The following is a 24166-nucleotide window of genomic DNA, read 5'->3' on the forward strand; positions in this document are numbered from 1 at the left end:
GGGTAGGGGGTCCCCCAACCTCCCCCCACCTCGGAAGACTGTTGGCATGGACGGAGTGCAGTTTTGTCCCAAAAAAAGGGACGTTCCCATAAAAATTGGGACAGTTGGAATGCATGGAATATGGCATCACTGGGTCCTATAGTAAAAATCAGGAGAGAACCCTATGACACATAGCTGCCCACCAAAGGCGGGGCCGGAACTAGGGTTTCTGGTGCCCGGGGCAAGACATACATTTAGTGCCCCCCTCCCAAAAAGAAAAATTATATATATATATATATATTTATTTATTTTTTGTTCAGAAGCAGGCACACATTTGGCATTTGGTTTTGCACAGAAAGAAAAACGTTAATCAGAAGCCATTTATGTGCTTACAGACAGCAGAAGGGTGACATCAAACAGGGACAGTGCGCGCCGAAGGCGCGCGCTAAAAATTTAGGGCATTTTTTTGGGGGGGGGAGTGGTGTGGTCACATAGTAGTATCAATTCACATTATAGAACACACCGTAATTCCCAGTACACATTCCAGCACACACCGTAATGCCCAGAGCACATTACACCACAAACCATAATGCCCAGAGCACATTACACCACAAACCGTAATGCCCAGTACACATTATAGCACACACCATAATGCCTAGTACACATTATAGCACACACCGTAATGCCCAGTACACATTATAACACACACCGCAATGCCCAGTACACATTATAGCACACACCATAATGCCCAGTACACATTATAGCACACACCATAATGCCCAGTACACATTATACCAAACACTGTGATGCCCATTATACATAATGACACACACCGTAATGCTCATTACATATGCCACACACGCTAATGCCCATTACGAATAATATTACACACTGCAATGCCCCTTACACATAATATTACATGCTGTAATGCCCATTACACATAATGCCACTGACCGTAATGCCCACTACACATAATATCACATGCCGTACTGCCCATTACAATTTATACCACACACCGTAATGCCCATTACACATTTTTATTTGGGTAAAAGGTGTCACATACACACATAAGGGGAAGAGGGGATCAGACACCAGGGAAATTGGGGCACATAGGGTCACAGACACAGAGGAAGGGGGTAACAGGGGACAAGGTGTCACACATGGGGGAAGGGGGTACAGGGGGGTCAAACCCTGGGCACTCGCCAATTTGTGGGGGGAGCTGCAGGGTGTCCAGGTAGCCAGTGGATCCAGGGACAGGGCGAAGGGGGTGCCTGCTGCAGGAGGAATCCAGACTGTGCAACCGAGAGGCTCTGGCTGAGCAGCGCGCAAGAGGATGTGGAGGAAGAGATCTGCAGTTCCTCCACGGCGCTGCTGCAGGGGGAGGGAGATGTAGTTTCCCCCATGGTGCCATTGAGGAGACAAGCAGAACAGGTCCAGCCCCAGCGCGTATCGCTGGGTGCACTGTGTTCATCACAGACACTAGAGGTCAAGTGCACCTCTAGTGTCTATCTTCTTCATGGCGGCGGCCATCTTTGAAGTGGCCGCGGCGCCGGAGACATAGATCTATGTCTGTGGCGCTAGCTCCCCGCTGCTGCCGCTGCCCACACTAGCGCCCCGCCTCCAGCGCCCGGTGCGCGTGACCCCCTAGCCCCCCCCCTAGTTACGGCCCTGCCAAAGGCACTACACACAGGTGCAGAACTGGCCCCTGCACTACTGTTCTGAGCATGTGCAGGGCTAGCACATGTGTAGTAAAATCCCCAATGTTTCCGAGTATGAATGAGGGAAGGTAGATAATTAATATCCTTCATCTATGAAATCTCATAAAATGCAATTTGTTGTTTTTCTAGTTCCATTGGAATTTGCACAGCTAAAATTTTCCAGTGTTTTTTTTTTTTTGCTTTTTTTCCTTACAACATTATACTTTAATAAATGATTGTTATCTAATTGTGAGACAAATGAGACAACTTTCATTTAAAGTTATCTGCAGTTAAAATGATAAATTGTATCTATGGGGCAGATGTATTAAGCCTTAACAAGAGATAAATGCAAGGGTGATAAAGGGCCTTATTTTGGTTCATTCTTTCTGACAAAATCCTTCTTAGATGGGCAAAACCATGTGCACTGCAGGTGGGGCAGATGTAACATGTGCAGAGAATTAGATTTGGGTGGGGTTTTACTTCAAAGTGAGATCTATATTGCAGTGTAAAAATAAAGCAGTCAGTATTTTCCCTGCACAGAAACAAAATTACTCACCCAAATCTAATTCTCTCTGCACAAGTTACATCTGCCCCCCCTGCAGTGCACATGGTTTTGTCCATCTAAGAAGGATTTTGTCAGAAAGAATGAACCAAAATAAGGCCCAAAGAGAGATAAATGTCCAGCCAATCACATCCTAACTGCCAGGCTGTGTTTGAAGAAAATCAGTAAGGAGGTGATTGGCTGGACGTTTATCTCTCTTTATCACCCTTGCATTTATCTCTTGACATAGGTGTGCGCACATTGAGTGTTAGGGGTGCATAGGCACCCCCAAATACTGTGCCCACCCTTGTGGACAACTCCCTGCCGCTAGCAATACCAGCAATACCTTTTACCAAAGTCTTTTGCTTTTTAGACCTGTATTCCATTAAAATTAGTGCCCATCAATCAATTGTGTGTTTTGCAATGTTAATTGTACTAGACCGTTGTCATATCACTACATACCTGCATAATCAATATATTTTTTTTACTTTATATGCATGTACTGTTATACAGAGTAGTAAGAATATTAAAACTGAAATAGGCCGGAGAATAAGTTTTAGAGACATTTTATATTTTAGCGAGTACCAATAGATGATGGTAAACATGCATGATTGGCAGTGTTAGACACAGCCAATGGGCAATACTAGACACACCCAATAGGTGGTGCTAGACACACCCCTTTGACGGTGCACCCCCTATTAAAATGGGCTGCGCACACCTTCCTCTAGGTCTTTGGTCCTCAGAGAGAATAATGGCAACACCAAAATAGAAGGGATTGCCGAGTTCACCCTTAGCAGTCCTGAGGAGGCCAAGGCCCTGCTGGAGAAGGGGAATAAGCGGCGCTCTGAAGCTCCCACCGCCGCTAATAAGACCTCATCCCGCTCCCATGAAGTATTGCAGGTCCCCATACAGCAGGAGGACAGAGATGGTGTGTGCACAGCCAGGCTGTACATGGTAGACCTGGCAGGATCAGAGCGGGCAAGCCAGACTGCAAACAGTGGCCAGACCATGAAAGAGGGAGGCTACATCAACCGCTCCCTTCTCGCTCTGAGAACCTGCATCATGGCGCTGCGTGACAGACCAGGCAGCCATAGAAACTATCGGGACAGCAAGCTGACCTGGCTGCTAAAGGGAGCACTGAGCGGCAAAGGCCGGATGGTCATGATCACACACATCAGCCCCGCGGATAGTGCCTATGAAGACACCCGCAGCACAATGACCTATGGGAGCAAGGCCAAGTTCATCAAGACACGGGTGGATAGGAACCGTGTCTATGTCCCCCATAAGATCCCTGAGGGGACTAAAGTGCTGCCGAAAGTCTCTCATCCTCCAGAACTCAAACACAAGACCAGAGTGCCGAGGTATGAGGATGATTATTATGTTATGAGATGCACCTCTCCTGTAGTCCCTAAGGCAAGGGATCTCCAGGCTTTATGCAAAATAAAGGCTACAGCTCGATTCAGAAAATGTTCCTCCAATTATCAAGATTGAAGACCTCCATGACGATAGGAACATCACTGGTGCCGGTTGGAACAGCACTAGGCTGACATGAACAGCACTCGGGCCGGCAGAAAGATGGGGATTAGGGCTAATGGCGATACCCCAAAAACTAAAACGACACTGGGCAGCCACCTCATGGGTGTGTTGGAAGAGCTGCTTATTATGTGTAAAATGCTGATGGTTACATCCAACTCATTGAGAACATAACAACTTGCCGGACAACACCTGTGCTCCAGCTAGGTGATCTGGGGAATGTTTATTCCATTAAAATTAGTGCCCATCAATTGTGTGTTTTGCATTGTTAATTGTACTAGACTGTTGTCATTTCACTACATACCTGCCTAATTTTTTACATTATATGCATGTACTGTTATACAGAGTAATAAGAATATTAAAACTGAAATAGGCCGGAGATTATGTTCTGGCTAAGAGACATTTTATATTTGAGCGAGTACCAATAAATGATGGTAAACATGCATGATTGGCGGTGTTAGACACACCCAATGGGCAATGCTAGACACGCCCAATAGGTGGTGCTAGACACACCCCTTTGACGGTGCACCCCCTAATAAAATGGGCTGCGCATGCCTATGTCTCTTGTTAAGGCTTAATACATCTGCCCCTATAGAACCAGGGCCAGCGCCACCACTAGGCAGCTTTAGACAATTGCCTAGGGCGCCGGACACTGGAGGGCGGCACCGCAAGCTGTTTCGAGTTTCTTTGGAAGAGGTGAGGTGCAGGGAAAGAAGGTAGTGTCTAGATCCCCTACAGCCGCCCAGCCGGGACACAAATTAAAAGTAAGTAAGAACTTGCTCTGCTCTCCCTAGCAGCAGCACCTATGCTGGCTTTATACAGGGGCCAGCTGGTACAGTAAGCTTAATTTAAGGTCACTGCCTGACACTGACACAGGCGGCTGCCGCTGCCCGCCCGTACACCTGCCAGCTCATACACCAGCTAGTCAGTCCCGCCTGTCACAGGCATGGACACTGCCGGCTGCTGCTCCCTGCGCATCCATTCACCTGCCAGTCTGTGCCGCCCGTCACCGGCATGGACACTGGCGGCTGCCGCTCCCTGCACATCCATACACCCGCCCAGGCCCGGCAACAGGGGGGGGTCCTGTGCATGAAAGCAGCACAACATCGGCTCTACGATTGTTGGCTCTGGCCTGTATGGCAGAGAGGCTGATCTACAGCACTCTGGACCTTCCGAGCTCTCAGGCTGAGTAATCCTGGAATCAGCACGGCCAGCAAACTGCAGGATTGTCTAACCCTCACCACCTGCTTTTCTCTCTGATACCTGCCCCCTCTATCTGTTCCTCAATGTCCCCTTCCTTCTGAGCCCTGCCCCATTCTCTCTGATCCACCATGCACACTACTCTCTGAGCCCTGCCCCATGCCCACTTCTCTCTGATCCTCCATGCACACTTCTGTCTGCCCCTGCCCCCTTCTCTCTGATCCTCCATGCCCCCTTCTCTCTGAGCCCTGCCCCATTCTCTCTGATCCTCCATGCACACTTCTCTCTGAGCCCTGCCCCATGCCCCCTCTCTCTGATCCTCCATGCACACTTCTGTCTGACCCTTGCCCCACTCTCTCTGATCCTCCGTGCCCCCTTCTCCGGAGTCCTGCCCCATGCCCCCTCTCCCTGATCATCCATGCACACTTCTCTCTGAGCCCTGCTCCATGCCCCCTCTTTCTGATCCTCCATGGCCCCTTCTGTCAAACCCCTGCCCCAATCTCTCTGATCCTCAATGTCCCCTTCTCTATGAAGTCTGACACATCCCCCTCTGATCCTCCATGCCCCCATTTCTCTGAGCCCTGCCCCATGTCCCCAGAGGTGAGGCTCTCTGCACTGGGGGCAGCCACTATATGGTCCTTCTTGCCACCAATAGTCCCACCCTGCGTCCCTGTTCCTCATTACTACTAACTTGAGGGGGGTGGGGGCCCCCAAAAATTAGTGTATGGGGCCCCAAGATTTCTGTTGCCGGCCCTGCACCTGCCAGTCAGTGCCGCCCGTCCCAGACACTGACAAACGGCGGCTGCCACTGCCTTGCCAGCCCGCACAACGGCCAGCCAGTGCCACCTGTCCAAACCCCCACACTGTCTCTGTGTCTAGAGGCAGGCTGCAGCACAGGACTGCTGGAGTGGAGAGTGCAACGAGGACAGTAGCACATCTTCAGGGTATGGGTATTTTTTTTGGGGGGGGGGGGGGGGTCCTGTATAGAACATATGAAGGAAAATGCCCTTTATAGATATGACATCTGAGATTACACATAGTGAAAGCTATTAAATCAATAATAATGATCTTCCTAGTGAAGTGGATAAGATGGGGAGCATAATGCTGCGAATCACAAGGCAAGAGTCAGGAGGAGGTTCTCTCTAAACGCTGCCAAACCTCAAAGGAGTGTACTCACTGGCAATTGGTGTGGCTACCTATTTTTTTATTTTGTACTGCGCTGCAGCCCCACCTCTCGAGCCGCCACTGGTGCTAAGCGGTTTCCCCTGCACTAAATGGTTGGCGCTGCAGCCACCGCTCCTCATATCTAATGAGAGAGGAGAGACAGGGAGGTGTCCATAAAGGGGCAGTGCCCATTGGGTCATGTCATGACATATTATTGTGACAGCAGTGCATGGTTTGTGATAGATATGACAGAAGAGAAGTAACAGAGCGAGGTGCAGTATGGAGCCCATTCTGCTCCCCCTGGACTCTGCGGGGTGGCCTGCCTGCCAGGGCCCCCAGGCACTCACCGTGGTCATGGAGCACCTGTGTGTCCTCAGGGCTCCACTCCTCTACCTTTCCCAGCTGGAAGCCCTTAAGCCGTGTACACATCTGACTCAGTCCCAGCGATTGTGACTGAGCCTTGTTTGTAATCAAGATGTAGTTAATCAAGATGTAGAGAGAAGGCTAACTACATCCTGCCAGCCCCAGGAGCTGCGGCCAAATAAAGAGTCTAGCACGAATATGCTTTCCTGCCCTGTGTATTTGGCTGAGCGGTAGCGTCAATGCAGGGCCACGCACCACAATCGCCCAATGCGTACACTTGGGGCGATTCAGGCACACCTTCACTGGTAGCGGGGTCCTGGAGCAACAGGGATATGGTGCCACTATGGACCTAATTCAGACCTGATCTCAGGGCACATTTTTTTTTGCAAATGGACAAAACAATGTGCACTGCAGGTGGGGCAGATGTAACATGTGCATGTGAGAGTTAGATTAAAGTGGGGTGTATTGACAATGAAATCTAAATTGCAGTGTAAAAATAAAGAATTTAACCTGCACATAAACAAAATAAGGTACTTATGTAGTATCTGGACGCCCGATTATCGCATCGCATCCGACCAAATCGCATGCGATGCGATGGACCCGATTTTCCATAGGATTCTATGGGAAAAAGGGTCCTTTTCATTTCCCCACTATCCAAATACGCATGGAGTTGGATATAAACCTGTGGCGAGCGTAGCGAGCCACCGAGCCCGAAGCTTGGCGAGTGCAGCGAGCCCCACGAGGGGACGCGGATTCATTAAAAAGTATTCCGCATGCGCTCGCCACGCTTCGGGCTCGGTGGCTCGCTACGCTCGCCACAGGTTTATATCCAACTCCATGCGTAGTTGGATAGTGGGGAAATGAAAAGGACCCTTTTTCCCATAGAATCATATGTTAAAATGGACTCAGTCCATTTTAACATTGAATCCTATGGAAAAATCTGGTCCATCGCATCGCATCGCATGCGATTTGGTCGCATGCGATGTGATGCGATGGACCCGATTTTTTAATCGGGCGTCCAGATACTACATAAGTATCCAAAATAACTACCCCAAATTAAACTCTCATGTTACATCTGCCCACCTGCAGCGCAGTATGGTTTTGTCCATTTGCAAACACAATGTGCCCTGCGTTCAGCTCTGAATTAGTCTCTATGCCACTGGTCTCAATTCCAAGCTGGGCAGGTGAGGGGAGAGGGAGTCTCAGGTGGTTTTGTTGACCGTCTACAGTGCCTGGTGTCCCTCGTTCGAGTCAGTGGGCTGGACAAACCCACATCCGTCAGGGAACTCAGAAAGCCACGCCCCTCCTCCCTACTCTACAGAGACATCTGTCTGTATGTTTGTTTGGGCTCTCGAGAACCACTGGATGGTTCTCAAGCATCTGAACCTTCCTTAACAAATGTTCTATACAATTGTGAAAATGGCTTTAAAATCTGTCCAGTGGTTCTTGATATTAGCCCAAACAGACGGAAACCTACTGGGGACTTTAATTGATAGATTATAGGCTCATTACATGTATGGACATTTTTGTTTCCACTTGTAAAAATAACATGGACCATCATTATTAGGGTTCCGATGTGCTGCCCAAGCCATATTTAGCCGATTCTGTCAACTGAAAACTGGAAATAAGTGATAATTAGAAGCTGGTTGCAATTTAGAAGGTTTGATACATCTCCTCCTATGGGAGCAGGCAGAGTCTGATTGACAGCCCTGCAAAATGACTCTTCAGAAGTGCATTGATTCGCAGCATATTGACCTCTATCAGGCAGAAAGCTCAATGACATTTTTATTTTCCCCAAAAATCAAAAACGTTTCCAGTTTAGATTTGATTTGACCATGAGAGGACAGAGTTTTGCTGATGACGTATATGTCCTCGATGGCCGCAGCGAGCTCAGAGAATGACATTGGATTAACAAAGGCGCAGGTCCGATCTGTAGTTCTGTTTGTGAAAAGCTTTTCTGTCGTCTGTCAGTAGCTTGTACATGCCAAGGTACAACTTGTTCTCATAATGCTGCTCCGTATAGGCCCATTGTCATGGCAACCAGAATAATTACATGCCATTGGGAAGCCTCTTAATATATATATATAGCAGGACTGGTGGGCGAGAAGTTTTTCCCTGTTGATTGATAGCTCTGTGCTACATCTAGGAGTTACTGAGGTTTCACTGAAATTACAGGGCCGTATATATTGCCATTTGTTCATTATCCACATTAATTTCTGTTCCAGTTGTTTATTAGTTTTTCCAAAAATCAGTTTATAGTTGGATATCATGTCACAGTAACAGACCAATGTTGTACCAAAACAGTATGTAATATTAGAAGCTGATGTTCATGTTTATGACATCCTGCAGGGGACTAGGGGTGGGTGTAGGTGTTGGTAAGTACAGTAGGAAGGGTATACCTCTCCTAAGCTATTTGCAGGAGTTGAGTTTCTGTAAATTAATTTTTTATATATCTCACTCTGCTCACCCCAATCTAATGACCATGTCGACCTAACCCATGTTGACATTCAGTCATGTGGACATTCATGCATGTCGACCTAGTGGTGTCGACCTAATGCTTGTAGACCTAGTGGCCGTATCCCCCGCGGATGCAGATTCAGCCTTATAAAAAGCCGGAACTTCAGATGGAAATCCCGACTATTTTCCTTGCGAAAACGGACAGGATCGAGTAGTCAAATCCCATTCGGAAATAATGGGAGACACTGAATACCCCTGATAGGAGTCAGGTAAATCTCGGTGACAGCACTGTCAGAATGCCAAGATATGGATACTTACACGGTAGCAGGCAATAGAACTCACCACTGACCGGTAACTCACTTGGCGGCAGAATTATACAGCCTGGCGAAGTGATAAAGTGGCCGGTGTAAAGCAGCCAATCAACCTCAAGTTACAGGATGGGTTTGACAAAATGACAGCTAGGAGCTGATTGGATGCTTGCCCTTTTATCACTCCACTAGGCTTTAATAAAGCTGCCCCTTTGGTACAGAAGATCCAATTACAAAGACTTATGCTGGGTACACACCAGGACGACTAGGGCCCGATCCCATCAATCTAGATCCAATTCCGACCGATTGCATGTAGATGTTTGGGCCCTTTTCAGTCGTGTTTTGATCTGATTCCGACCGGATTCGCGGCCCCGCGGGTCGGTCGGTCGTTATTCAGATCCTACCTGCAACAGGTAGGATCTGGAAACGACCATACATCGGGTGCGGGTCGCCATCAGATCGGTACCGCTCACAGTGCACATCGTGAGGGGGTTGTGCGCTCCGTGTCATCGTGAGCGGGTCGGACGAGACACTGACGACCCACTCACAATGCGCGTTGTGAGCGGGTCGTCCTGGTGTGTACACTACATAACACTCAGGGCTGTAGACATCCTAGGCAGACCCCGGTACAGCTAGGGGGCGTGGTCTAATCACAGAGGATTGGTCACATCCCCAAATGCAGATTTGGGGTGGGGGAATAGTGACAGTCAGATCGCTTATCCTCCCTGCAGGCAGATGAGACTCTGCAGCTGCCAGTTGGATCACATATAAGAGGAGGTGGGTGAGGGGACAGCATAGATACAAGGCCCCGCCAGGCTCCTCCAACAGGCATGGGCCTGGGTAATTATGAACGCCCCCCCCCCCCCCCCCCCATCGCCACTTCTAACAATACACCAGGGAAACATATGTATAAAAAATGCAAATGAACACCTTTCCACTTTTCCTTTTTCACTTTTACCCCTTTCACATTGCAAAATAACCAGGGTCGATCCTGGGTTGTTGCCGGGTTGACCCGGGTCTCAATCTGACCAGGGTTGCTGTGCAGTATGAACGGGTACCCCGGGGTGAGTTACCAGGGTCCTGTTCACACTATGGAGGAGGCAGCGCTTGGAGACAGCGTCAGCTCCAAGTTCTGCCTCCTCCCCCAGCTCCTGCCACCGCGCCTCTCCGCATCGCCCCCATCTTAGCAATCTAGCTTATTGCCCGGTCACTGGGGGCAGCTAAACATCGCAAATGCTTGGTCGTTCCTGGGACAGACCCTTGTCCAAACCCCAGGAGGGACCTGGCATTTGCGATGTGAAATGGGACTAATTAAAACATAAACTTTTATTGCGCGGAGATAGAGGCTGCAGTTTGCAGACAGTTGTCAGTATTGTGCAATCATTTTAACTGGGAAAAAAAAAAAACCCACAACATTTTGTGGAGACTTTTAGTGAACAGACCTAAGTGACACCAATGATTCTTTACAGTAAGAGCAGGATACTGACTCAATAAAAAAAGTCTATGCACTTGGTCCTACCTGAGCCATTTGTCACGTGTTTTCCATAGTCATTATGGTACTTAGCCTGAAGAGAGTATTCCTTCTGTAAAGAGAACAAACAATGTATACATTGAATACTTTTCATTTCACATAAAATGATACTTTAGAGAAATAACAATTGTTTGCATTGTTTGGTCTTTCTCAGTGAAGAGAATAAATTGTACCTGTCGCCCTGAGTACAATTTCGGAATCATCCCTGCACATAAATCATTGCTGCTGGTTGTGCAGGAAATGTTCCTGTCTTTCCCTCCTGCTGGAATATGTTTCCCTCCAGGATTTACCAGTCTCACAAGCAGGACAGAGTCATTTGTTCACATTTACAATCTCAAAATGTTGACATTTATGATACAGGGCTAAGGTCGACAGGGTTGGGAGTTCAACACAAGCATTAGGTCAACAATGGGTAGGTAGACAGTCAAAAGGTCGACATGTCTAACTTTGTTTGTAGTGTAATTTTGATGTAAGTTGACATGGACAATGTATCAGTTTACCGCGTCCTCTTGCTGGGGGGTGGGTGGGTGGGGGGTGGAGTCTGCGCATGCATCTTCAGTGCTGACCCCCCCCCCCCCCCGCCGACCCCAGTGGCTGCACTGCTGAGCCGGTAGTGCAGTGCGTAGCCCATAAGTTACAATGAACTGCCACAACCAAGAACGGCAGTAACCCCAAAACCTGATGTGATGCTGCTTGATATTGATACAGCTATTTGCGAATCCATTCACCAGTCTATAGGCAAATCCCAAATCATCAAAGAGTTTTCACCATTTGTGCAATTGTGAGTAGGATTGGGGCTTCCACTAATCTGCGACTGAGACAGGGTGGGCGTGGTAACCGCTGACATCACAAACCCTCCACAAAAATGCCTGGGCATGCTTGCGATTTTTCAGACACACCTATAAAATAGCAGATTTCCACCCCCCACAAACGCCAGCTTCCTGGCAGTCACACTGAGTTTAGGATCCATACGCATTTTCAGACAATGATTCCCCACTCGCATGCACGATGAATACGGTATATACATATACGGTATGAATATGGTATACTATGAATACAGCTCGCACGGCCAGTATTCAACTGACCCCCCTGCACACGCCGTTTCCACCTCGCTAGGTTTTATGTGGGCTAGGTGAAATGAGGGAGATTGCTAGACTAATGAGGGAGAGAGGAAGATTGCTGCTATTTCAGGGAGTCTCCTGCAGAATGCAGGAGGGGAGGCAACGATGATCTTCACTTGCTAAAGGTAGCATTTCTGTAGCTCCCCTTCCCCCACCTCAAATTAAAAATCACCATCCCATTAGCGCACACACACGAATTAGGTCCAGAAACTTTGAAACACAAAGAATGCACTTCTAAAAATATTAGCAGCAGCTTCAGGAAAACAATCACTAAAAATGGGTTTCAAATGAGAAATGGTATGCAGTGTCCGAGCGGTGTTCTCATGCAGCGTGCTTTGTCCTCATTGTAACCTGTAAGGTTGAAAAGCACTAGGGGGTTATTCTGGTTCACTCCTTCTGGCAAATTCCTTCTTAGATGGACAAAACCATGTGCACTGCAGGTGGGGCAGATGTAACCTGTGTAGAGAGAATTAGATTTGGGAGGGGTTTTACTTCAAAGTGAGATCTATATTGCAGTGTAAAATAAAGCAGTCAGTATTTTCCCTGCACAGAAACAAAATAACTCACCCAAATCTAATTCTCTCTGCACATGTTACATCTGCCCCACCTGCAGTGCACATGGTTTTCTCCATCCAAGAAGGAATTTGCCAGAAGGAGTGAACCAGAATAACACCCTATATGATTCCGTCTGGGATAAAAGCGCTTTATGTGAGCGACTGAGACTGGGAAAGGGCCTCTGTGGCACCACCCTAAGTCAATGTTTACTTCCAAAACCTGTTAACTACCTTTCACTGATACTATCTGCCCTTATAATGAATGTCCCAATCTGAAATATCACAAACCCCTCCATTGTCTACAGGAATCTGTTAAATATTAACTGGAGAACCAGCGGCCTCTTCGTAAAAATAAATAAATCAGAACTACAATATAATTTATCTGCATCCGGTGTTACCAGTGCTCAGTTATCCATGTCAGGGATGTCATAACTATTTCCTGACTGGGCACCACTAGACCATACATCCCAACATTGGTGGCAGTGAAGGAGGGACACAGGCCCCAAAATTAGAGGGCGTGGCATCACGGGAGCACCGTGGGCAATGGCCCCCCATTTTGCCGCTGTTGGTGGCATGTAGAGCGCTGTGAGAGATACTGGCCACGCCCCCATCCCCTTTCTGCAGTAAATAGACACTGTGCACATGTGCACAGCATCTACAGTATTCCCACTGCTCTACTACGCAGAGTAGCAGGGGGACTCCCAGCATTACATGATAACACACCAAGCCCCTTAATTTTTTTTTTCGGTACTTGTGTAGTTTCAAGGCAGCACTGCCCGCAGATCGCATTGTATGCAAATCACATGTGATTTGCATACGATTTCCATACAATTTGCATACAATTTTCATGCAATTTGCATGTCATGCGATTTAGCACACCCCTACTATCCATGCCGGCCCGAAGCATGGAGAGCGCAGCAAGACCCATGAGGGGACACGGTACATGTCCTCCCGACCTGTTCATGCCCCCACTATCCACGTCGGCATGGAGTTGATTTTATAAAGTGTGGCGAGCGCGGCGAGCCACCGAGCCCCGCGAGGGGACGTGGAAAATGAGCCGCAACGGATTACTTGACGTGTATTACGTGTATTACTTGATGTGTATTCCACGTCCGCTCGCCACGCTTCGGGCTTGGTGACTCACTGCGCTCGCCATGCTTCAGGCTGACGTGGATAGTAGGGGTGTGTTAAATCGCATTGCATGCAAATCATATGCAAATTACATGCAATTTGCATACAATGCGATTTGCATACAATTTGATTTGCATACTATGCAATTTGCATACAATGCTATCCGCGGGCAGTGCCGCCGTGAAACTACACAAGTACCGTTTTTTTTAATGTTATAGACGTTTGATTGTGAACTGTCCAGTTGCGTTCAGTGTTCCTGATGAGAGATGTATGCTAACGTCATGTGAACCGTACCTCTTGACATTGCTGTAGATGAAATCAAAATCCATGCAGCACCTGTGCGAAAAGGGGGTGTGTCCAATATTCTAACAGGAAGGAGGTGTGGCCACTCATTTACTTCATTGTGGCGGCATGCCCAGCATTCTCCGCATTGCTGACCTATATACATCGCCGCCCTTCGCACGGCAGCCGCCGCGATGCTACTGCATATGTACTAACATATGCGGGGCAGCATCGGGCTGCGGTAACGGAGACCCCCGCGATCAGGGGCGAATTTAGGGGTCAGGCCGCCCCTAGGCACAATTTTTGCGCACCCCCCCCCATATGTATGTATATGTGCACCCACACATATATATATATATATATATATATATATATAATCACAGTAAACACAATGATTGGTACACACTTGGGTGCACACACTTAACATGGCAATTTATTAGCACTTACTGTTTCATAGCAGGGATGCAAACAGTTAAAGTGCTTCAGAGACATTCCTTTAGCTCCGTGTAGCAGCAGCATGAGAGGACGGAGGACTCCGTAACCTGAGAGCACTGCAGGGTAGTGTTAGACAGCTTGTGTGGACGGGCGCTGGATGCTGTCAGTGTGCAAGCAGGGCAGGCATATTGCCTGTATGCTCTGCTCGGAAGGAGGGAGGGAGGGTCGGACGGGACTTCAGGCTGCAAGCGCTGCTGTCCAGAGAGGGACAGGGAAAGGTACAGTGGCAGCCGACAGCAACGCTGAGCGCACAGGCACAGCTGTGGGGATGCAGGGAGGCTAGAGAGCTCCTCCCTGCACTGAGGAGCGGCGGCGAGCGGCCGCTCTGTAAAACAAACTGAGTGACGACATGCCTGCCAGCTGCCGCCCTTGACAGGTGCCGCCCCTAGGCCCGTGCCTCACGGGCCTAGTGACAAATCCGTCCCTGCCCGCGATACCTGTGATGTGGGCTGCGGGGGTCTCCGTCACCTCCCGGCGGCTGCCAGCGTCCCCCTGTGTCTCCTCCCCCCTGAAGCCGGATGTCCTCCCGGCTGTCACACCAGGGGGAGGAGGAGGTTAAAGGAGGACGGGAGGGGGGGCGGCGCGCGGACGGCGTACGGCGGGCGGCGAAAGAAGCCCATAGGCTTCTATAGGGCATCGCCACCCTCTGGGTGGCGAAACCCTGGCCAGCGAAAACGGGGCGAACCGGTGATGATACATAAGAAAATGCGGTAAAACAGGGGTTTTATCGCATTTTCCCTTTAGTACATCCCGCCCTCTCTCTGTTAGGTGCCTTGCTGGGACTGGCAGCACTCCCCACATGTGCTGTGAGGGGCTGCATTCTCCTCATATTTCTCTGCAGAAAGCACCCACAGGTGCTGCTGCTCTCTCCATAGGAGGGGTGCAACTCATGACTGCTGATTCCAAAGCTGGGGACCATGGAAATGACAGTTAGCCATTCCATGGCCCCAGCAAGCATCCGTGCACCTTCTCCCCTTCACTCCAAACTTGTACTGAATCTGCTACCTTCTAACATACACTTCCTGTCTTCCCCCTCTGCAGGAGGCTTGCATGTGATGATCACTGCCTGATCCCCAAATTTCTCCCAATCAGTGCACAGGAAATAGACCTAGCTATGCATGATAAAACTAAATAGTATTAACTCTTGCAGTACCAGGTTATTACATATATAATACATAAGTGCCTCAGAGGGTTATGTGTGTGGATATGTCTATACCCAGTGCTGCCATCAGAAATTGTGTGGCCTCGGACTGACAAAATAGGCAGCTCTGGCAACAACACACAAACTGCCCCATAGGTTTCAAACAGTGTCACACACAAACACACACACACACACACGGCCATCTAAGCATATGGGCAAGCTGCCCAGGGCCCCATGATTCTAGAGGCCTTTAAGCAAGGACAGGCTGGGCTTGGAGCTTCACAATCAGAGCAACCAGACAACATTCTCTACTTTCCCCCCAACCTGCAGCCAGACAGACAGTGAATGGCTGTCAGCATGCTGATTAGTGGATAGCTATAGTTATCTACCAATCAGAGTGCAGCATTCTCTTCCTGTCTCCCAGCCAGCAGCCAGTGAATAGTTGTCAGCATATTGAGTTTCACAACTTCACCATCCACTCGTCCTGCAGCACCCACACCCCTACAGCTTACTAGTTGCCCTTGTTGAAGAGCTGAAGCCAGGTCTCAGGAGTCCATGTGTGCACTGTAAGGGGGCCCAGGTGGCAGCAGTTTTGATTAGCACAGACCACCAGCTGGTTAATGACAGACAGCCATGGAGGGACAGAGCTGACTGTGTTTTTTAAAATGTGGTGCTGGCCATGGGTAAAATGAAGCTTGCAAACCAGCAGACAAACAGAAGCTACCAATCGGCAGTTCTTGATCGACTGCCAGTCCGTGATCTCTGATTGGCTCACAGTTGGTGCTAAATTCAAAACATTGCCAGCTCTGTCCTTTCATGGGTAGACACAGGATAATTTGTACAACTGCGCAAGAAAACACCAAAGCAGCTCTTAACACTGAACAAGTTACACCACAACTTGAAATTGTATAGACAAAGAAAAAATATCAGTGTCCTGGGCGCTATGGTTGGAGAGGTGTAAGTTGGTAGCACTTACACTGTTTTCTAAATCATAGAGAGATCAGAGAATCCTCTCTTGTTTGGGGAGATATCCAATAGCTCAATAGTCTGTATAATTCCCTCTTTTCTTTAAGCAATTTCTAGAAAAGAGAAGAAATAGTGCACCACCTTTGAGGACAGGGGGTAACAATTTATTCAATCATTACACTCACAAAGGTGGGATAAAACAAGCATGTAATCACCAGCTGGTGATAGAAATGGAGGATCTCACCAACCACTCCTGTGGTTCCGATTATAGGTGTCAATTAGGTCCCTCTTAGCCAGAGCTCAGTGTGGATTTAGCGGTGCAGATGGTCCTCCCAATAGAACGATACTGTCCTCCAGCCACGGGTACAGCGGCTCAATGCATTTCAGACCATTGGGTCCTTCATCAGGAGCATGCTGTAGCCCGTGGCTGGAGCTGTTTAAATAGGCAAAGAAGGTGCCAAATTCGGGCACCCGGTCACGCTGACTGGAACCATAAGTGCGTCATAATTCCACTTTCTGGATGTTTACATTTCCCGGAACCGTGCGTTCCATATACCGGAACCGGATCCTGTGATACGGTTCCGGTATATGGAACGCGCGCTTCTGGGTTCTCCTGGAGAGGAGACTTTAAAAGTAGGCAACCCTGGAGCACTTTTCAGAGAATTCCAATCGCCTTAAGGTGCTTCCGCTGCCACGATGATTAGGTGCCATTTAAATGTCAGGGTCATACCCAGTAAGAATCGGCGGCTTGCAAAAGCTATTGCTTATTAAGTGTATCTGATAACTTAATATTAATTATTCTCTTGCATGCTGGATAAATCGAGTGAGATCGGTCCTGACAGATTGCTCAGCACACAGTGCTGACACATCACTGTATAGCTCTGTGTGCTGAGCAATCTACATTGCTCAGATCCCTCAGCAGTGTCGCCCCATGTATAGGCCCCATAAGAGAGGTCTTGATCAACTGACCCCTTCATTTTTGTTGCGTTTATAAAGGTGGAAGGCGACAATACTGTATTTATTTTGACAAAAAAACTGTTTCAGGAAACCATTATAAGCCATTTCATTTGAGTGATTCATCGCATCTACCTCAAATCTAAAATGATTCAAAGCACAAAAGCGATTACATACAAGTAGAAGTACAATTAGGCTGCAATTTTACAAATGATTATGGTTAGGGTGTTATAGCCCTTCCTGAGCAGTGTGTAAATTACAGATGAGAGAAAAGTGTCTCATTAGATCTCCCCTGGTGGGCTCCCACTCACTAACCGATTGTGATTTGCGGCAATACGGAGCTGTGTGTGCAGCCTGTTCAGATTAATGAGTCAAGTGAAGCAAATCTCTGCTGCGCTCTGAGTACACAAACTGCTGTCATCAGAAGTCACCACAAATATGGAGACATCTGTAATGTCCCTTCTCATTAACACTCGCCCTTCCACAGCTACTGGCTGGCCACGCGGGTTATCCATAGAACGGCCGCTGGTTCATGACTCATAATAGAGTCTTCTCATAATGTCATCATGATGAACAGAATAATGTCCTATTCTAATTACAATGAATAATGCTCAGATGCGCTTTCTTCTACTGATATAAATGAGTTTGTCATTCACCATATGTACCCTTACTGGATGAGACAGGATACGAAGAGATGACTTGTTTTGAACTCACTGAGGGTCATTAATTAATTAATTAATTAATTAATTAATTAAATACGTAAATAAGTTAATGGAGTGCATACATTATGTAGCCTGTGAGGCTTATTTATCTGTATATACATTTATCCCTGATAATGATCATTTCTGATCACTACAATTCATGTCACTATGTAGATCGTTTCCTAGACAACGTATTAGAGAACCCCCGCAGGGCACTGGGTTCCGATAGCAGACGGTCCCTATAACATGTAAAATGACTGTGTCTGACTGTGTTTGTGTGATTGCATCCCTCCCCCACAATATGCGGAAGTGTAGGGCTTCGGCTACGACGGTTGATGACATGGTTGAGAAGTTGGGTAGGTTAGGAAGTTCCTTGCTAAATGTAGGGTGTGTGCTACTGTATATGTCATATTGTGCAAGAAAGTGGCGTAAGGTCGTCCCAGTTGCCCGGAAGCAAAATAAATATTAGTACCCCCTACACACACACACACACACACACACACACACACACACACACACACACTTATATAAATATATGTATGCATGCATGCTTTTATGTATGTTTTGTTTAAAATAAAAAAAATGTGACGTCTATGGTCCTGCTAGGAGGGGGAGTCAGCCACAGAAATGATATTAACATTTTTCAATTAACTGATTAAAACTTGCAGGGAAGGAGGGGTGCCCCCTTGGGAGCAGGAGCCCGGCGGCAGATGACTCCATTGCCTCCCAGAGTTTCACCTCTGATGCAAGATATTTAACAGCTTTGAAGTACAGTACTGCAGCGAGCATGTTTCTGGATGTGTTCCCTATTAATCAGATTGCCAGAGAGCCTATTCCCCCATTCCAACAAAAATAATGCAATTTTACAATTTTATGGTATATCCGGAGCTGCCGGTAATTACTTTAACCTTCATCAAGAAGTCATTTGTATCAGGCACATATACATTTATATATAAAATATATAAGAAAACACGTACTAGAAATCCTGCAGTAGTAGGTATTTGATATTTAAAGGGGGCCGTTTCCAAAAACTGATCTATGTGATCCTTCACAACACCCCATTGTTTCATGTTTTTAGGATTTCTTTAGTCATATCCAGGTGATCTATGGGCCTAGTTATTAATTATTGGGACTTGGTAGCAATCTTTTTGATCTCTGATAACCGCATATTGTGGCAATAAGAGCTTAAGGGGGGTATTCAATCCCTGACGCTATTTCCGACAGGGGAAATAGCGGCGTGCACCTATTCAATGCTGTCTTGTCCGACAGCATTGAAGAGACAGATCGACTGAATGGGCCAGACTTTGAAAGCTGTCGGCCCTGTTTTGTCGAATACGGCCGTGAATTTTTCGCGATCAAGGCCAAATCGTGACAATCCACAGACGTTTATGTAGACATGTGCCCCTTTTTGACAAAATGATTATGGGCCAGGGTCACGGCTGTTTGGACGGATTGACAGTCGTGACCCGGGATTGAATACCCCCTATGTATTAAGCCTTGTAAAGTGGACAAAGAAAAAGTACCAGCCAATCAGATCCAACCTGCCATGTTACAGGCTTTGTGGCAGATGTACTAATCCTTGGAGATTGAAAAAGCGGAGAGAGATAAACTACCAACTACCGATCTGTTATTTTAAAACACATGACAATAACATGACATATATGGGGCCTATACACGGGGCGATTTCAGGGCATTTTCGAATCAGTCTCACTGAATCGCTTAGGAAATGCCCCTACATCGCTCCGTGTATAGGGGCTGTAGTGATAGTGATGGACGGCCCCACGCATTGCTAACGCCTAGCGATTAAGATCCAGCATGCTGGATAAATGTAGTTAATTGCCGGTCAGGGCCAGTGTTCTCACCGGATGCTCAGAACACTCAGCAAATCTCTCCGCATGTGGGCCCACTTTATCTCTCTCCAAATCTTGTTACATAGACCCACTAAATACTACACATTCGGGGACAGGGGCCCCAACAGGGCTGCCACGAGTATAGTTTGGGCCCGGGACTGACCTTCAGCCCGTGCCCCCAGCGACGGCTCCCCAGCGACGGCACCCCGCCTACCCCCCTCCCCCAATTACTATTACTTACCAGCGGTAGCGGAGGCGCAGCATCTTCTCCCTCCGGGACTCGGAGAACTCACTGCACATTGCAGCCTGCAGAGCGCCGAGCCCCTCTGTATCCTAGGCTCAGTGCTCTGCAGGCTGCACTGTGTATTGTGCGCGCCTGGCCGCCGGCGCTGGGTTGGGGGATTTGTGTGGGTGTGGGGGGTGCTGTGCCCTCCAGAGGCCGGGGCCCGGGACAGCTGTACCCCTGGCACCCCACCCCCCTGGCGGCGGCCCTGGGCCCCGATCCCATCTCATTCCTGAGCTGTGTAAAAGTGAGGTGGTTGCTGAACACTTTCATTCTGGGTTTGAGACCCGGCGGTGCTACTACACATGAGCCGTCATCAGACCGAGCATGTGCGAGCGTACTCTACAGCGGAAGGATCCCACAGAGTTGAACTCATGACCTGAGGGATTTAAAGCAGTAATACTAACCACTACGCTGACCATGCTGTCCCATAAGGATTTTCTTACGGGTCATTTACAAAAGCAGAAAAGTCGGCAGCAACATGAGCTCACACACACACATCATGTGTTCTGTGAATCTGCCTGGCCTCGTACTGTGATTATCTCAATGCGCTGCTGTTGGTAGTACAGAGAAAGGTCTTAAGATCCTTCCTAAACTATTCCTGGGCGTTCTAACGAAAGACCTGGTAAAGTACAAATACTGCACACACGATGTTTCCGGATAGTTTTCATTCATATGACGCAGTTTTGTTTGAGCGACTCTTGGGACAAAGTATACCTGACATTCAGCTTCTAGCCTGACTTTGTTGTCTTCATTGCTAAATAGTAGATGCTAAAAGTAAGAGAGACAAACAGCCTTTGTGTTTCTCCACTGCTCCCTGAAGTCGATTCACAGAGACAATCTGGTTGCTAGGAGATTCCTCATGAATAAGTGCAAGGAAAGCTCCATGTGGTTTGGAAACTCCGTCATTTATTAACAAATTATAGCAAAGAGAAAAAAAAAAAAGAAAAGAAAACATTTAGGAATTATTGCCTCATAGTATAGAGGTATAAGGCTTATCCTTTACTGCGGAATGCAACGCACGTAGTATAGAAACAAGCATCTAATATAAGACACAAAGGTCATTAAACTTTCCTGAGAGATGTTTACTAAAGGTATATTGTATCCTGACTACAGAAAAGGCAAGTTGGAATTGATTCAAACTCAGAACACTATTCATTCATTCCACTTACAAACTGGCAGATTTGGCCGTGCATTTGGGTTATTCCAGGATACGCGTTTCGTTAACATAATGAGGAAATAAAATGATCGGAAATTAAAACTAATCTGTTCTCTAGGCAAACAGTTGTGTTTACTTTTAGACCTGTTTAATATCCTCCCTCCTATGTACGGGATAATGCACCTATTACTATAAATAATCTAGGTATTAGGAGTAACTTCAGTGACTAGATAAAAGCAATAGGCTAGCTACTTGTAATGAGTTCGTTGAGGATTTACCCCTCCAGCTGTAAGTGTCACAGCTATATTAGATCACGTGTGGGCCATCTGCTCACATTATATAATTTGCATTTCCACATGGACTACTGACGGAGAGAAGATTTCTGTTTGAATCTTAAAGGGGAAAACCACAGAAATTTGTAACTACATTTTTGTTTTCATTTGAGTTTGAAATTAATTATTTTTTTACAGATGATAGTATTTTGAGCTTGCACGAGCCAAAATAGCAACTGAAATAGCAAAAATTTCTAATTGCAATCCCTCCGCAATTTAACGTACGGTAAGCAGGCGTTTGGTGGTGGAAACTGGCTGTTTTTTGGGAGTGACAGAAAAACGCAGATGTGCCTCAGCGGTTTCAGGGAGGTTTACTCACCGTTTCCCTCCTCGCCTGTTTCCCGAGGCGAGGTAGAAATGGTGCAGTGGACTCACTGCATTTGCGGTGAACCTCGCCGTTTAAGGGTATCCTCTCCAGCCTCTAATGGCAAGGATTTGTCCCAAACATTGAATACAGCGAAGGGGTTTCACTATGAGGATGGCTTATTTTCGGGGAGTTCAAACCCCCCCACCAGAAGCACTGAATAACACTCTATGGTGAAATTTACTAAGCCAAATACGGCTAAAAATAATTTCGTATTTGTATTGCAAAATACAATTTTCTTTTAGGCGTATTTGTATTTTCAGGATTTACTATCCTGAAAGTACGTTAATTCATATTCATATTCATGGCGCATTCGTATTTGCATTTACAAATATGAAGGTAACTCCATCAATAGAATATGAATCACCATTCAAAAGAATGGTGATTCCTAATTTTCTAAGCGGCCATATTGAAAATACAGCCGCTAATTGCTGGCCAAATATGCCAGGAAAATACATTTCATTTTCCGGGCGTATTTGGCAGAAGCCTGTACAGATCAGTCAGATCCGTGCAGGCTTCAGTGTGTAATAAATAGAAAAATAAATAAATGTAAAAAACGTCATGGGCCGGTCCTGGTTCCCAAACAAAATGCCCATATTGGCCGCCTATTAGCCTAACGGCTCCTCCTGATTAGCCTCTAGGCGCGGCTAGTTGGCCAATAGCGGCATTCGGGAGGAGGAGTCGCAGGATAGTTTGGTGGATCGGGTTTTAGCGTTTTTTTTTTTTTTTCAAGACACAGTGGATATGGAAAGAAGAGGACCAGATCTGTTTTTCATTTCTATATCTTACTGCATGTCAACATTTTTAATTAACCACTAAACTACCTTGTTTTTTTTTCCCAATTTTTTGCTATCAAATGTTATGGCTAAAACCAACAGTATAATTTAAATGAACAAATATGCAGATTTGTCCTTAAAGTCATACTGAATTAGGGGAAAATAGGCTTTACTTACATGTTTTGATAATTTGTGGAAATTTTTTTATTTTTTTTTTATACATTAAGAAAAAAATGTTTTCCCTGCTCACTTCCTGCTCACTCTGCACTCTCCCCAAGATGTCGCTCCCTAATTGGAAGAAAGGGGGCTGTGTCTATCTTTGAGTTGTAGCAAGTAACAATAATGCATATATGATAGAATAGAAATATATTTAATATTACTTAAAATAAACAATAAATGGTAAAAAGTATATTCACCCAAGTGGTGCAATGTCCAATGGAAACACACACAGTCCATTCCTACTGTGCTTTGAGGATGACTCCTCATATATTAAGGCTGTAATAGTGGGCAATGGTTGGATGTCCCTAAAGTATAATCCTTTTGTAAATTCAGATACCGGTTATATCATCAAAGAGAATTGCTGTATCTCAGAACAGTTGTCATCATATATTGCGGAGACGTTTCCAGTATAAGAAAAGCTTATGGTGGTGTAATCCCAAGGCCAAAAGTGGTGCCAAGTCCAGAGCTGGTTTGTTCATGGGTGATAATGATAATCCAGTTGGACAAGTCAAGATGGGTGAAGAGGTCCCTTCAACCATCTGGACTTTTCCCTAATTGATCTCTTTGACTACTAAGGTACTATATCCAGTGGTGGGATTCAGCCGGTTCGCACCGGTTCTGCAGAACCGATACCTAATATACGATCGGTTCTGCAGAACTGGTGGCTAAGGAGCGCTGACGGTACTTGAAGTAGCTGTGACAGCCGGGCAGAGACCTGCGTTCTGCCCGGCTGTATACTGAAAGCAGGACAGGACAGGTCCGCCACCGTCCGTGGCTATTTTGAATGCTACTGCAGCTGCTGGACCGCGAGCCAATAGGAGCTCGCGGTCCGGCAGCCAATAAGGAGCGGCAATGGGTGTTTCTTTTTGGCTGCCGGCCGCAAGCTCATACTGTCTCTCGGTCCAGCGGGAGAATTCAAAATAGCAGTGGTCGATCCCCTGCTGCGCTTCTGTCCTCTGCTCCCCTCCTCCCTGTGCAAACAATGTTGACCGCACAACCCCTGACACTGACAGCCCTGAACACAAGAGAGGAGCGCAGGAGAGGAGGGCAACGGAAATGGTTGGA

General features: G+C 47.1%; 1 protein-coding gene across 2 annotated transcripts in view; it reads right to left on the reverse strand.

The window, feature by feature from the left end:
• FAM107A (family with sequence similarity 107 member A) overlaps positions 1–24166 on the reverse strand; it is a 169575-nt gene that overhangs the window by 78064 nt on the left and 67345 nt on the right. For both annotated transcript variants that reach the window (XM_083156272.1, XM_083156274.1), the window contains exon 2: positions 10762–10825. In XM_083156272.1, the coding sequence (XP_083012398.1) occupies positions 10762–10825 (64 nt within the window). The remainder of the gene's footprint in view (positions 1–10761; positions 10826–24166) is intronic.

The sequence above is a fragment of the Crinia signifera genome, chromosome 8 (assembly GCF_055691185.1).
Source record: "Crinia signifera chromosome 8, ASM5569118v1, whole genome shotgun sequence".
Classification (NCBI taxonomy): domain Eukaryota; kingdom Metazoa; phylum Chordata; class Amphibia; order Anura; family Myobatrachidae; genus Crinia; species Crinia signifera.